This window comes from Asparagus officinalis, chromosome 8 (genome assembly GCF_001876935.1).
Source record: "Asparagus officinalis chromosome 8, Aspof.V1, whole genome shotgun sequence".
In the NCBI taxonomy this organism is placed as follows: Eukaryota; Viridiplantae; Streptophyta; class Magnoliopsida; order Asparagales; family Asparagaceae; genus Asparagus; species Asparagus officinalis.
This window is the reverse complement of record NC_033801.1, coordinates 127,895,924-127,910,305: the sequence shown is the minus strand read 5'-3', so window position 1 is coordinate 127,910,305 and position 14,382 is coordinate 127,895,924. Positions and strand designations below refer to the sequence as shown.

Below are 14,382 nucleotides of genomic sequence, written 5' to 3'. Positions count from 1 at the left end.
GCAGTAGCACTGTTAAATCTTTTTAGTGTAATTATTTACTGAAACTCACTGGAGTACACAAAATTATGGGAGTACAAATGGACAAGGACATAGCTGGAGGACAATAAGAGCATCCTAAAAATATATCACCACCATTAACCACCTGGAATAGAGAGATATTTGAGCATAAGTTTTCTATATGCCTGCTGATCACTACTTAAAAGACGGTGTACCATCATAATAATTTTACATCCAGAAGATCTGCAGCACTCAGAATATTAGTTTATCGACGGAACTTATTTCTTATCAAGAAAAAATGCCAGCAAAAGTTGGGAATTTTAATCACACGTGACAACCCATGCAACCTCGAACGTGAGATACTCGTATCATCAGTTACGAAATATATTGCTACAGATGCCCTTGCTGTGTTCAGTCAAGAGTTTAAACCAGCAAAAACTATCTCTGAATCACTAATACATCCTCAGAAAAACATGTAAGTTGCAGTTTGTGGTCATCTATTACATGTCCTGGTCAACTTCATTCGCAACGACAAGCTCCAGATGATAGTCTAGACCTAAACATGGCACACAATAGATGCGAGAGCTTAGATAATGGCTAAAATTAGAGAAGCAAAGCATAATTTTACAACAACATAGTTATAAACTCTGAAACATATCATACACCCTGAAGCCACTTACTCGAAAAGCAGCATTATCCAGAGACTTTCAACCAAACTTAGCACTGCAGAGTTAGGCCTCTTCTTTGGCCTCAGCAACCTCTGCTTTCTGATTTACAATGGAAAAGGTAACCAATGATGAGAAGAATTTTTTTGGGATGTAGAATGAATTGTGTTGCAACTTAATACAATAGAAAGACAAATCCTTACCAGTTCAGAATTAGCTTGTTCACTGGCTTCAGATGCCGCATTAGGTGTTCCTGAAAACCTGTACAACATAAAAATTGGCAATAAGGCACTTTTAAAGCCCATAATGGTAGAAAGGCAGGGGTTAAGAAGTGCTACAATACCAACCTCAGGGCTCTTGCCTTTCTCTTTTCTTCTTCTTCTGGAGTAACCGGTATTGGACTTGCTGAAAACCTTTCTAGACGAGCTTTCTTTTTCGATTCTTCTTCAGTTGGTGACTGTCCAGTAAGCCCAAACCTGAGAAATGACAAAAGAGGCCTCAAAGCTTTGTCTAATATGCAAATTACATAGTAATCACTGAATTTTCTAAGATGAAAATAATGATCGGAAATTTTGTCAGAGAAGTCAAATAGGAACCTCTCAGCCCGGGCCTTCCTTTTATCCTCCTCTAGTTTGTGAGAATTATTTTTCTCGGATGAGGCCGATCCAGTACCAAACCTGCTAGCAATTACATCATCACACGGTAAGGCTTCAGGTAAAATGAAAAGTTTAAAGTTACATAAAATAAGTCATACTAAGCCTCGAGATTATCCACCAAACCAAACCAATTATCAATTGAAGTAGTTTTAAGATGAAAATATACCATGTCTCATGGGAAGAACCTAAGCTTTATCAAGTGCCATAATGCTTGAATAGGAGGGGGGGGGGGGGGGGGTGTTACTAACTCCTGTTTGCCACTTTTTGCATGATGTGATGTGTAAATAGTTACTCAAATAGTTACTCATAAGTACAAAACACACATGTCACATATTTTTCCAACTTCCAAGCCGGGAACACCTAGATGAAACTTTGCCCTGTTATGCCGATCATTTTGTTATCATATGAGGCACTGCTAAGAATGTTGAATAATAAGTAAATGAATAGGTCTACAACAATAAGTAAATAAACAAACTCAAAACTTTGCACCTATTAACAATCAATAACTGGAGTTGTCCTTTCATATAGAGCCAGCAAATTGATGGATAGATCAGAGCTATGAGAGCAACAACAACAGAGAAAAGACAACAAACTAACTAGGGGTGCTTACATCTACCAAATGTAAGGGCGGACAACTAGGTTTCAGTTTTCACATCAACCACGCGAGAAGTTTTGTTTCTTATTTTGTTTCAAGAGAAAAGACATATATTCAGTGTTGCATTGATTATTACTACATATAAGCATCCATAAATACATATTTCATTTATGCATGTGTATATATGATATTATATGTATTTCTAGATGATACTTTTTGTTTCAAATAGATGAAGTAATAATTTAGAATTACCTAACACATTCATTTTTTAATACAAACCTTCTTTTCTACTCCAGTCTGTTTCAATGAAAGCTGACTGATAAAACAGGCTGTAACACCATTAGTCTAGCCAAGAAATGAACAATTCATATTGATAACTGCTACATTGTGTTTTCTTAGCATGTATCAAAGAGATCCCCACTGAAAATGAAGGTATACGAACAGATCTACTTTGGTTGCTCTTTGAGTCGAAATGGTGCATTTAATGCAGTCCAATTTGTTTCTGGGTTCTGCCTACTATGACTAGGAACATGTGCTTGCTACTCTTTGTGCCTAAAAACTTCAACACTACCGGATATGCATTGAAGTTTAACCCACAATGGGGTATCATAACCCCCACAAAGAAAATGTTTTCATCAATTAATGGCTTCAAGTCATGCAACTGGATCATGTCTAGTTATCATTGACTAATTAACTCTAATAAATGTTCGTTTTAACTCTTAACCAGTTGTCTTCTCAAAAGCTCAAAGTAATCCTTTAAATACATGAAAATATGATCGTGGTGGCAGGGAAAGGTAGTGACTGTAACAAAGGAAGTGTCGCATAGCCTCATCATCTTTGATTCTATTGGCAGCCCTCCTCTCATCACCATCAACACCTCTCTACCCCCTCTGTCTTCCTTTGTTTAATTTTCTCTTATTATTGGGTAAAACCATATAACAAACCAAATCTTAAATAAAGGTTTGTTAGTTTTTTACCTAGTTATTTTCCTAACAAAAGTCAATAAAAAGGAATCTAAATGACAGATAACCCATAGGGGGGAAAGTTCTTTCTTCTATTCACTTTCCGTCTGGGTCACCTTCCTTACATGGTCATGCACACATGGAATCTGGTACTTTGATGCTGGTAAAATTGTTCCTAGATTTTTAGTTAAGTAATATCACGCCCTGAGCACATGGGACTCTTGGCGTGATGTAAACCCCGTGACCTACTGAGTGCAATACATGGTTTGACTCAATCTACTACCTAAATTGACTAGTCAATGTTGCAATTGACTCTCAAGTGCTTGTGACCTACTGAGTGCAATACGTTGTTTGGCTCAATCTACTACCCTCTTAAACTCTATCAATTTCCCGTCATAGGACTATTAGTGGGGCATCACAATCACTCCACCTTTAATAAGTGATTGGATCGTCATGGCATGATAATTAACACATCTCAGTATTGCCACTACGCGATGCAGACTCTAGAGGTAGCTCCTATAAATTCTAGAGGTGGCTTCTACTATGCTCATGTGACATAGTACTTGGTCCGGTATAGCACTTAATTCCACATTTCTGACTGGCTAAATACTTTGATACTATTGGCCACGTTCTGGACCCGCGAGCCTGTTGGCGCAATGTAAACCCTAAAACCCATAGAGTGCAACACATGGTTTAACTCTATCCACTGTCAAAATTGACTATATGATATTATATGTATTTGTAGATGATACTTTTTGTTTCAAATAGATGAAGTAATAATTTAGAATTACCTAACGCGTTCATTTTTTAATACAAACCTTCTTTGCTACTCCAGTCTGTTTCAATGAAAGCTGACTGATAAAACAGGCTGTAACACCATTAGTCTAGCCAAGAAATGAACAATTCATATTAATAACTGCTTACATTGTGTTTTCTTAGCATGTTTCAAAGAGATCCCCACTTGAAATGAACGTATACGAACATATCTATTTTGGTTGCTCTGAGTCGAAATGGTGCATTTAATGCAATCCAAATTGTTTCTGGGTTCTGCCTACTATGACTAGGAACATGCGCTTACTACTTTTTGAGCCTAAAAACTTCAACACTACCAGATATGCATTGAAGTTTAACCCACAGTGGGGTATCATAACCCCCATGAAGAAAATGTTTTCATCAATTAACTGATTCAAGTCATGCAACTGGATCATGTCAAGTTATCATTGACTAATTATATTCTAAATAAATGTTTGCCTTAACCAGTTGTCTTCTCAAAGCTCAAAGTAATCCCTTAAATACCTGAAAATAGGATGGTGGTGGCAGGGAAAGGTAGTGATTGTAACAAAGGAAGCATCCCATAGCCTTATCATCTTTGATTCTATTGGCAGCCCTCCTCATCACCATCATCAACACCTCTCTACCCCCTCTATCTTCTTTTGTTTTATATTCTCTTATTATTGGGTAAAACCATTTAACAAACCAAATCTCAAATAAAGGTTTGTTAGGTTTTTACCTCACATTTAGAAATGTGAGGATATCTTTAGGCTATATATGTATTTTCTATTATTTTCCTAACAAAAGTCAATAAAAAGGGATCCAAATGACAAGTAACCCACATGGAAAAAAGTTCTATTCACTTTCCTTCTGGGTCATCTTCCTTACATGGTCATGCACACCTGGAATCTAGTACCTTGATGCCGGTAAAATTGTCCCTAGATTTTTTTTGTTAGGTAATATCACGCCCCGAGCACATAAGCCCCTTGGCGCGATGTAAACCTTTGACCTACTGAGTGCAATACGTGGTTTGACTTAATCTAGTACCCAAATTGACTAGTCAATGTTGTACTTGACTCTCAAGTGTCTGTGACTTACTGAATGTAATACGTGGTTTGGTTCAATCTACTACCCTCTTAAACTCTATCAATTTCCCAACATAGGACTATTAGTGGGGCATCACAATCACTCCACATTTTATACGTGATGAGATCGTCATGCAATGATAATTAGCACATCTCAGTATCGCCACCAGCGATGCACTCTAGAGGTGGCTCCTATAGAGATGGCTCCCACTACGCTCATGTGATGTAGCACTTAGTCCGGTATAGCACTTAATTCCACATTCTGGCTGGCTAAATGCTCTGATACTATTTGTCACGCCCTGGGCCCACGAGCCAGTTGGCGCAATGTAAACCCTAAAATCTACTAACTGCAACACATGGTTTAGCTCTATCCACTTCCAAAATTGACTATTCAATATTGCACTTGACTTTCAAGACCTAACGTGTAAGCCCTCTTAAATTCAATCAATTTTCTAATGTGGTATCATTAGTGAGGCATCACTATAAAATTACAATGATTTGTTAAGTCTAATCCAACAATCTAAAGACGCATCAGCTAATCTCATGTGATCATCCAGAGCTAGATGCTCCTTAGCGGTACGATCTCTTCTCTACCAAATCCTAGTATGTAAGGAAGATGACCTAGAGTAAGCTCATCCAATAATAATAATGATAATGGAGAAAGTTATGAGGGGGAGGAAAGTGAGCATAGGAAGGAAAGTAGATTTTTTTTCCTTGTGTGGTATCTGCAATTTGGATATATTTTTATTGACTAATAAGTACGTGTCAAGAAAATAACATGAAAGAGATATCTTAGCCTAAAGAAATTCTCACATTCCTAAACATGAGGGAAAACCTAATAAACCTTTATTGAAGATTTGGTTTATTATACAACTTTACCCAACACTCATCACTTGAACATTCATAAGAAATCACACATCCTCAATATCAGATGTCTGTTATATGATCTCGACCTCCTAAATTACACTTTCTTGAGAACAATGCTGAAAGATTAATGTAACTCGTCATACTTCACCATGGAAATTCCTCTCTTATTACAACAGCCCTTATGGCCAACTTCCCTAAAATGAACATTCCTTCCTCAGGTATGCCTCCATCAAATCAAACATTGATCTCAACGATTTCCTTCAACGATCTATTTGGTTTCATAATCTCCAACTTTCTCAATATCCTATACATCTGGCATTATAATTCATCATCTAAACTTTGCCCTTTTGAGATCTTTCATGTAATCCATTTGCATGGCCTTCAGCTATATCATATATATCTAAAATAAATAAATCTAAACAATATTCCTCAGGAAAATTAAATTTACATAGTTTTTTTTAAATATCTATCTAATTGAACCACAAAGAAATCAAAAAAGGGATCGAGAACCTCACCGCTCCGCACGAGAACTGCGCTTCTCCTCTTCAGAAAGCTGAAACGGGACCCCAAACCTCTCAGCGCGTCGCTGCTTCTTCTCGATATCGCAGATCTCCGAGGCCGCCGGCTTCGCGTCCGTGGGTTCCTCGCTTCCGCCGCCATCGCCGCGGCGTCTCGCTGTCTGCTCCGCCTGAGGCGGGAGAGAAGGTGAGGGGGTAGGAGAGGAGGACTCTTTGGACGGTTCTAGGGTTTTGTCGAGGGTTTCGATTAGGGGTTCTTGATGAGACTCCATGAGATTTTGAGGAAGCGAGAGATGGGAGTGTGGACTCCGAAGGGAGTGGATTCGGCGTGCGGATCTTTGTTTCTGCTGTTCCGGCGGTACATGATAAGATATTTCATTTTTTTAAGGCCCATTAGCATTCATCCGTTAGTTGACTCAGGCTACGGGCCCAATAGCGCCCGTGCTATTCATTCTTTGTTTTCTGGATTATTCTTTAAAAAATACATAATATAGTTTCATCTTTTTTATGTGTCTAAGTTGTATTATATTAAACTTAAAATAAAATGTTTTCGTGTTTTGATATTTTGATTGTTTTTTAATAAATAGACATCAATAGTTCGAGAATATTCAAACTAAAAAATAGAGATAAAATTCAAAACTCTTGTGCTTATATGCAATATGTGAAAAATAAATTTAGAAGATCTTCGAGCCACGTTTGAACGTCGTCCAGATCAATCGCTATGAACTGTTTTATTTATTAGGCTAAATATTCCTAAACTTTAGGAGTTATTGCACAAACTCCCATGGGTTGTTTTATTTTTCTAGCTCTCACCTGAAAATTCAGGTTCGATTTTCATACTAGCATCATCAGCTTTAACCCGTCACCGGTTAGCACAAGATAAAAATTGTTGAAAACTTCCTTTATAGTCTAAAAAGGCTCTTTTATTAGAAAGGAAAAAATTACCAATTTTTTGAGACTAAGGAATTATTTTCATATTTTTTCACATATGCTCGCCGTATGAGATGTTAGAATCGATGATGCTAATTTAGAGATTAAATGAGAAATTATCATGTGAATTTTAGTAGTTTATGAGGTTTAGTATGATTACAAAACTTCACATAGGTTTAGTGTAAATGGGCTGTTTGTTTGCTCAAAAAAAAAAGAGAAATGGATGATTTGAAATCTGACAACAGCGCCACATAGGATTTTGATTTCAAGACATTTCAATTACCCGTGTTTGGTTCACTGTGTGATTTAAAGAAATGAGGGGGGTGAAATGAGGTGTCACGTCAGCTTTTGTAGAAAACCCATTTTCAGACCAAAATGCTGAAAGGGGTGAGAATGTCACTTCAAGCAAATTTTAATTGCTCAAACCACTATTGAAACAGCGGCTGAGATTAAAATATAATATTTAATTGCTCAAAGCACTATTGAAGCGGCGGCTGAAATGATATTTCTTAATTTTTAGACGTTCAAACAAACCCAAGAAATGAGAATCCTTCTAGCCTATGATTTCAATGTGAAACAAACCAAATAAATCAAATGGGGGGAAACCCTCTGAAATGTCCAGAAATGGTTTTCAAACATTGTTTTCTGTTTTTTTTCTAGATATGTACCAAATAGCCCCTAACTGAAAAGGTCGATATGAATTCACTGCAACTCCCCACAAGTTCAGAGGGCATTATCTAATTAACCCCCTAACAAAATTAACCTTATAGCTTTGAACGAGGGACAAAATTTCAAAACAGTTCCATTTACAAAAAAAAATTCCTATAAAACGACCCATTTTGAAAATAATCGTCAAAACCGACCTAGTTTCAGCCGTCGGGCTGAAACTAGATCGTATCTGACAAAAAAAACTTTGAAACTTCACGGACTTGAAGTCCCGTGAAGTTTAGCAGCCATTTAATTAAGCTGCGTAACTTCACGGGACTTCAAGTCCTATGAAGTTTCAAAGTTGAAAAAAACTTCACGGGACATGAAGTCCCGTGAAGTTTGAGTTGAATTTCCAGAATCCGAGGCTAGCGAGGCAGGAGAGGGAAGGAGGGATTGGGCTGGTGAACTCCTTGAGGTTGCTGAGATCAAGAACGTGGAGGTGGGTAAGGTCGTCGATAGAAGGAGAGATCGTGCCCGACATAGAAGTGTCGAGAGGGAAGTCGTCGGGGCGGTCACCAAGGCCAGGGCGAGTGAGGTTAACAACGTGGCCGGTGGAGGGATCACAGGTGACGCCGTCCCACTTGCAGCAGTCGTCGGTAGAGGCATTCCGTGTGCTGAGGAGACCCGACGAGTCGGAAGTGATGCTGGACTTGACAGCTAGGAGGGCCGAGCAGTCGACAAGGTCGCAAGCAGAAGATGGGTAGACGACGAGAGTGGAGAAGTAGAAGAAGAGGCCTAGAATGTATGGGACGAAGAGATTGGGAGCAGCCATTGATTGATTGGAGGGGAGGATGATTAATGAGTCGATGAGAGAGAGAGAGAGATGTTACTTGATATGAATATGCGATTAACACACACACTTCACGAGACTTCAGGAGAAGGAAAATTTGACTGAAACTTCACAGGACTTGAAGTCGTGGAGTTTGGGCACATTAACAAACTTCACGAGACTTTAAGTTCCATGAACTTTATTTGAACTATGAAACTTCACGGGACTTCAAGTCCCGTGAAGTTCAGTAGCTTAGTTAAATGATTGCTAAACTTCACGAGACTTCAGTTTTTTTTTGTCAAAACCGACCTAGTTTTAACCCGACGATTGAAACTATGTCGGTTTTGACTTTTTTTTTCTTCAAAATGAGTTGTTTTTTGAGAATATTTTTGTAAATGAGACTGTTTTGAAAATTAACCCTTTGAACGGATCAAACGGAGTAGGTAATCAGTAAATTCATCCTTCCCATAATTTTTATACCATCTCCTCCCCTCCATCGACTTCTTTTCGATCATCGAAACGAGAGAGAGAGAGAGAGAGAAAGAGTCGTCGATTTAATAAATCGTCTCTCGCGCGCTTAGGGTTTCCGTCGATCCTCGAGATCTCAGCCAGTTCCGATCTGATTTCCATCGGATTCGGTAGGGTTTCGGTCCTATTCCGGCGAACTGAGACGGCGGCGGGCGTCAGTTTGGGGGGTTCTCTCCAATTCTCCGGCGTTGGAGGGATGGAAATGGCGTCCACTGCTAAGGTACTTGCTGTTTGGTCGATAGCGCTTCGGTTAATTCAATTAGTTTCTAATTTAGTTCGGATAGTTTGGTGGAGTGAAGGCTGTGGATTGACTTAAGAAGAGAATTGAAAACTGAAGCTGATGAATTTGGGCAAAATCAAGTCTTTTGGGGTTTGCAATTGCTTTGTTAAGTTGATTTTGCTACTATTTACTGGCGAATGGTTACTTCAATTTGAGAGCTTGAAGGTTCTTGTCTGTGAAGGCAATTTTGCTACTATTTACTGGCGAATGGTTACTTCAATTTGAGAGCTTGAAGGTTCTTGTCTGTGAAGGCAGAAAAAATGTGGGAAAACGGCGAATGGTTACTTCAATTTGAGAGCTTGAAGGTTCTTGTCTGTGAAGGCAGAAAAAATGTGGGAAAACGTGATTAGGTTTGCGTTAGGAATACCTTAACTTGATTGGCTATGAAATTATTGTCTCTCTCTGTAAATATTAGATGTGTTTTGTGGTATAGCTATGTTTTTCTTTACTTGATTAGTAAAATTGCATGCATGGTTACTAATGGATGTGAATAAGTATTAGCAAACTTACAAATATGAAATGTTTAGATTAGATGAAATGGACCGAGCATTGAAACATGTAAGGTGGTTGCTAATCTAACGAAGGTAGGCTTCGACAGAGAAGGAGCACGGAAATATGATTCGGTCACTAGCCACCAAAAGATTTGAGATGCAACATTTATGACGGTCGTTGATAGAGCAATAAAGTACAGAGTCTTTCGTGGGAGAGAAGGGAAGGTTTATTTAGTGCCGGAAAGTTGATTCGAGGATAGCCAAATAATATGTAGAATGAAATGGGTGAACATAAGGTGAACATAACAAGTGGATTCTTTTGGTTGTGCACTTTTTCAAAATAAGAGGATTATGATATGTACGGTTAAGCAACTGTGACGGAATGTGAGTGTTGAAAGAGCTGTATTTGTAAACTCTTCAACCCAGCTTAAGATTGGAGCATGAATGAGTGGTTAGTTGTAAGGAATGCCTTTAAGGGAGATTGGCCAAATCTTTATAGAGCAGTTCCTAGTATTGTTATCATTTTTGGTCATTGTAATGTTTTTGCCTTGCAAAATTTTGTTTATAAGAAACCAGGTGCTAGAAAAAGGCAGATTAAAGAGTCAGCTTTATCCTGTATTCGTTTCATTGTTTGGAATTTGGAGTTTCTTTTGTTGACTTTATTTGGGTTCATTCGAGGTAGTTGCTACTTGGCAGAATCTTTCGCTAGATGACTGCTAAAACTCAAAATGCCTCACTAGCGAATCCCTGTTTTAAATCACACTCGTGGATTATGTCTACTCATGATCTTCCTTATCACGGGAATGCTTTATCATCACTCTTAGTTCTCTTCCTGGAATTTGCCAACTGTTGATAAATGTTTAGTTCTTTTACTGCATTTATTGTTTTTGAAATAATTCCTGATCTCATGTTTCTGAACGCTTACCACTTTTACTTTCTCTTTTTTGTGTTTGAAGTATTAATATCTGTTCGTCTTTCCCTCAGGATAAGCTGGTGTACTTCAGAATAAAAGAGCTTAAAGATGTTCTGACACAACTTGGTCTCCCGAAGCAAGGCAAGAAACAGGTCAGCAATTGGAAAGTTCCATTCTATATTGTTTAATGTGTACATTGAGCTACATGCCAATCCTGTTAAGCTCCGAAATAAAGAGTGTAGATTTTTTTACCTAGGGGCTCAAGGAACCATGTTAGCATTAGGGCCTGGAGAGGGGGTCCAAAACATGATGTCAGCTTTAAATCAAAGATTCCACTTTCTTGTGAAGGGAAAACTTGTTTAAAGACTATGTGTGCACAATTTATTAGTTTTCCTATGGCCATCATCTAAGTTCCATAGTTCCATCTTGTAATAAATTAATGTTCACTGCATTTTTCTCCGATTTGCAGGAACTAGTGGATAAAATTTTATCGTTGCTCTCTGATGAACAAGGTACTACATTACTCTTTTTCTGTCTGTTCTGTGAAATGAGCATTGCTATTATTAATGCTGTCCTATGTTCTATATCTGGATCGTCACATCCAAGCATTGTTCAGAGATTCCTATGAATTGGCACGTCCCCAGAGTGTCTTTATTTCCAAAGTGTTAGTTGGATTCATATTTCTTATAGGTTCATAATGTAATTATTGTGACTTGTGGGAATTTTTACTTTGTTTCATATCATTTTTAGTTGTCATTATTTGTTGTTAATGTTTGAGCATTATTATAGTCATTTATTTGCACTAGTTTCCTATGTTCCTTTTAGTCACTGTAGATATCTAAAGATTTTGTGGATATAAAAAAAATGTTAATTTCTATTATGTTATCTCATTCTCTATTTAGTTTGATTCTATATTTAAAAAAATGATAATTTCTATTATATCATGTTTGATTGAATTTAGTTTGATTAAGGTTTACTGGTACCCATGTGATTTAATCATAGAATTGGCTAAGCTTTTGAGCTGTGTTCAGGGGCTTGCGGTCATATACATTTTCAATATTATCATAAGAGATAAGGAAAAGCAATAAACATGATTGCTGTTTAGGTTCTTCTCTTCTCTTCTTCTTTTTTCTACTTTTTCTTAGTAGCTTGATGACAATCTGTGTCGTGGTTTGATGTATATTTGTAAGTGATTAACTAGTTGCTTATATCAATTACAATATCTGCTGTCAGACATCAACAACTGTAATTTAAGAATATATAACCGAACAATTGAAAAAAAGCATAGTATAAGTTGGATTATTATTATTTTTTTATCATGGTGAGTTCCGGAGTCGGGTAGCAGTCAGTCTCTACAGCATATTGAAGACATAAAGGAAACGCATTATTGCATCTAAATATATTATTATTGTTTTCCGAATCTCTGTCGACCAATTTATATATGCTATGTTCATATTACCAATCCAAGACCATTTCATGATTATGTTATCTGTGATAAGATCAATACTTATAATTGCAACAGTGGTGTACTGAGTCGACATATCCCACCAATGTTTAAATAGGTTTTGTGGCTAAGAGATAGTGAAACATGATGACTTTCCAGTTCATATATCCGAGTATTCTATTGTGGCCAAACATTCTCATATATGGAATTTTATAAATATTCTTCCATTATAAGGGCTACGTTGCTAGCTCCGACACACTCGTATTCGTAGTGCTTCGTTGTGGGAGTATTATCTTTAGGGCTGTGAAAATTATGTGTATCCTCACCTATGTTATCTGGGTACTTCTATTTGAAGCCATACCCGTGCTTGGCATGTACCCGTGCCTGAAACTTCTTGGACATTTCTTGAAAATATATGCATATGTTAATTCAGGTGTTTGCTCAATTTTATAATACATTATTCATTTAAACATCTGTTACACACTTATTTTGATGTAAATCTTATACCTAACATCCACTTCTTGAAAATTGTTGACCATGGGTCAGGTTTGTTTTACCCCGTACCCGTTGCAGAATTATGATTTTAAAGGCCTGTGTGGTTATTGAGTTCAAAATTAGCAGTTTTCCAATTTATAATCTACATAAATTTAAACATAATAATATTATATGAATTTTAATTCTCATAACACGTGCATGAAAAAACAATATTGATCTCATGTAATTCTTAATTTTAATAATATAAATATAAGTATACATACATTTATAGCGTCGCCTGTGTCCTCTACACTACCTTTCACAAATTTTCTGTCTCCCTTACCCGTTTCCATACAACTTAGATCCTCACTGTACAAACACTGTTGCATGGAAACATTCATACTCACTAGCATGGACTAGTATGAGATTCCAGTGTAAGTCCTCAACATATCCCTGATTGGTGGACTCAGAGATAAAACACTTGTCTCCTACACTGCAAGCAACTCTTAAGTTGCTAACTTGCTATTATCATTGTAACACTCACTTAAGTGTGTTTAGTTATGGGGTCTTTACTAGCATTTTCCTTCAAATTTCTAGCTTGTTTTAAACCTGAGTTCATCAGAAATAGCCTTGATGTAATGTGTTGGATCCACGTTGTTGTTGTGTCACACTTCCCTTGTGTATTATGTTGCTTCACACCAGTGGATACTCATCTCATGCCTGATGTCTTTTAATTGTTAGAAGGCAGTGTGTAACTAATAGTGGTAGTCCTCACAGATTCTAGAGCGGCGACCCTTACTCATGTTATATGTCAGTTAATCCTTTACACTAACTTACTGGGATGCACTTACACAAGTTACCTCAAATACCATTTGCAGTGTGAGACGTTATTTGTCCTAGTACAACTTTGGATCAACCATACTCAATCCCATAGTTATCAGAATTTCTCCCTGGGAACTTGCAATTATGATTGACGTTTGAGTTAGGTGGAACTATTCTATTACAAAAACTTCGTGGATTTTAATGTGGATTATCCACTCAAGATTCGTGATATTTGCACCCAAGCTTGCCAGGTGTAACACATAAATGTGTAGATATTTAATAACAAGCGATGTGAATTAACAAGAGGAGCTCAGCTCAAGTGATATCACTATTTCCTCCCATCCCTAGTGAATGAGAGCGTTCTAGTGCCCCGGGGGCTTCTTGTTCCATTTACAGTAGGAGTTGTTTGTGCCTTCTTGGGAATTCTTCATAGGAAGTTTTACGTCGTAAGTTTGTGGTCCTTTTTCCCAGAAAAAGGTGATGTGGGATATTGGAAATTGCCTGACAGTAGCCTCATATGATATGATGCGGCTCTTAGTTCCATTGTGGAACACATACTTTTCCACACTTCCTGGCTCCAGCAACTGGAGTGGGCTTGTGCATGTCCAATACCTCCGACTTGTCAAGTGGTCAGCCTCCCTAATCTTAGTGTTATGTAAGCACACCGCATTATGAAGTCATTTTCCATGTTTACTCCCCTGAAGATTTTAGGTGTCGTTACTGTATGATACTACATGTGATTTTGTCTTTAGAGGTATATTTGCAATTCATTATGTATTGCATGCCTGCCATTCCTAATTATAATTCCTGGGAACTATAACCCAGAGCTCATAAACATCTAAATATATCCAATTATCCATTATGATGAGTTTTATACCTTGCAGCAGGTTCAAGGTCACACTCTTGG

The 14,382-nt window shown here is 37.6% G+C and overlaps 2 protein-coding genes and 1 long non-coding RNA gene across 3 annotated transcripts; 1 reads left to right on the top strand and 2 right to left on the bottom strand.

Moving 5' to 3' along the window:
• On the bottom strand, positions 258-6,450 carry LOC109822616 (protein MODIFIER OF SNC1 11-like). Its single transcript, XM_020388849.1, has 6 exons — positions 6,114-6,450; positions 1,259-1,339; positions 1,010-1,138; positions 866-923; positions 678-764; positions 258-553 (listed from the first exon to the last, which is right to left on the bottom strand). The coding sequence occupies exons 1-5, from the start codon at positions 6,386-6,388 to the stop codon at positions 729-731; spliced, it is 579 nt and encodes a 192-aa protein (XP_020244438.1). The 5' UTR covers positions 6,389-6,450; the 3' UTR covers positions 258-553; positions 678-728.
• On the bottom strand, positions 8,068-8,526 carry LOC109821910 (DNA damage-repair/toleration protein DRT100-like). Its single transcript, XM_020388066.1, has one exon. It carries the CDS (start codon positions 8,524-8,526, stop codon positions 8,068-8,070), a length of 459 nt encoding a protein of 152 aa, XP_020243655.1.
• On the top strand, positions 9,000-14,382 carry LOC109819829. Its single transcript, XR_002241641.1, has 4 exons — positions 9,000-9,271; positions 10,807-10,887; positions 11,205-11,247; positions 14,360-14,382. It is a non-coding gene; the product is annotated as an uncharacterized LOC109819829 (long non-coding RNA).

Excerpts from the sequence above, each read along its gene's own strand:
- LOC109822616 (XM_020388849.1), bottom strand. The coding sequence starts at position 6,388 with ATGGAGTCTCATCAAGAACCCCTAATCGAAACCCTCGACAAAACCCTA. Across the intron at positions 1,340-6,113 it reads CGCAGTTCTCGTGCGGAGCG|GTTTGGTACTGGATCGGCCT; the intron begins GTGAGGTTCTCG and ends AATTGCTAGCAG. Across the intron at positions 765-865 it reads AACAAGCTAATTCTGAACTG|AAAGCAGAGGTTGCTGAGGC; the intron begins GTAAGGATTTGT and ends ATTGTAAATCAG.
- LOC109821910 (XM_020388066.1), bottom strand. The coding sequence starts at position 8,526 with ATGGCTGCTCCCAATCTCTTCGTCCCATACATTCTAGGCCTCTTCTTC.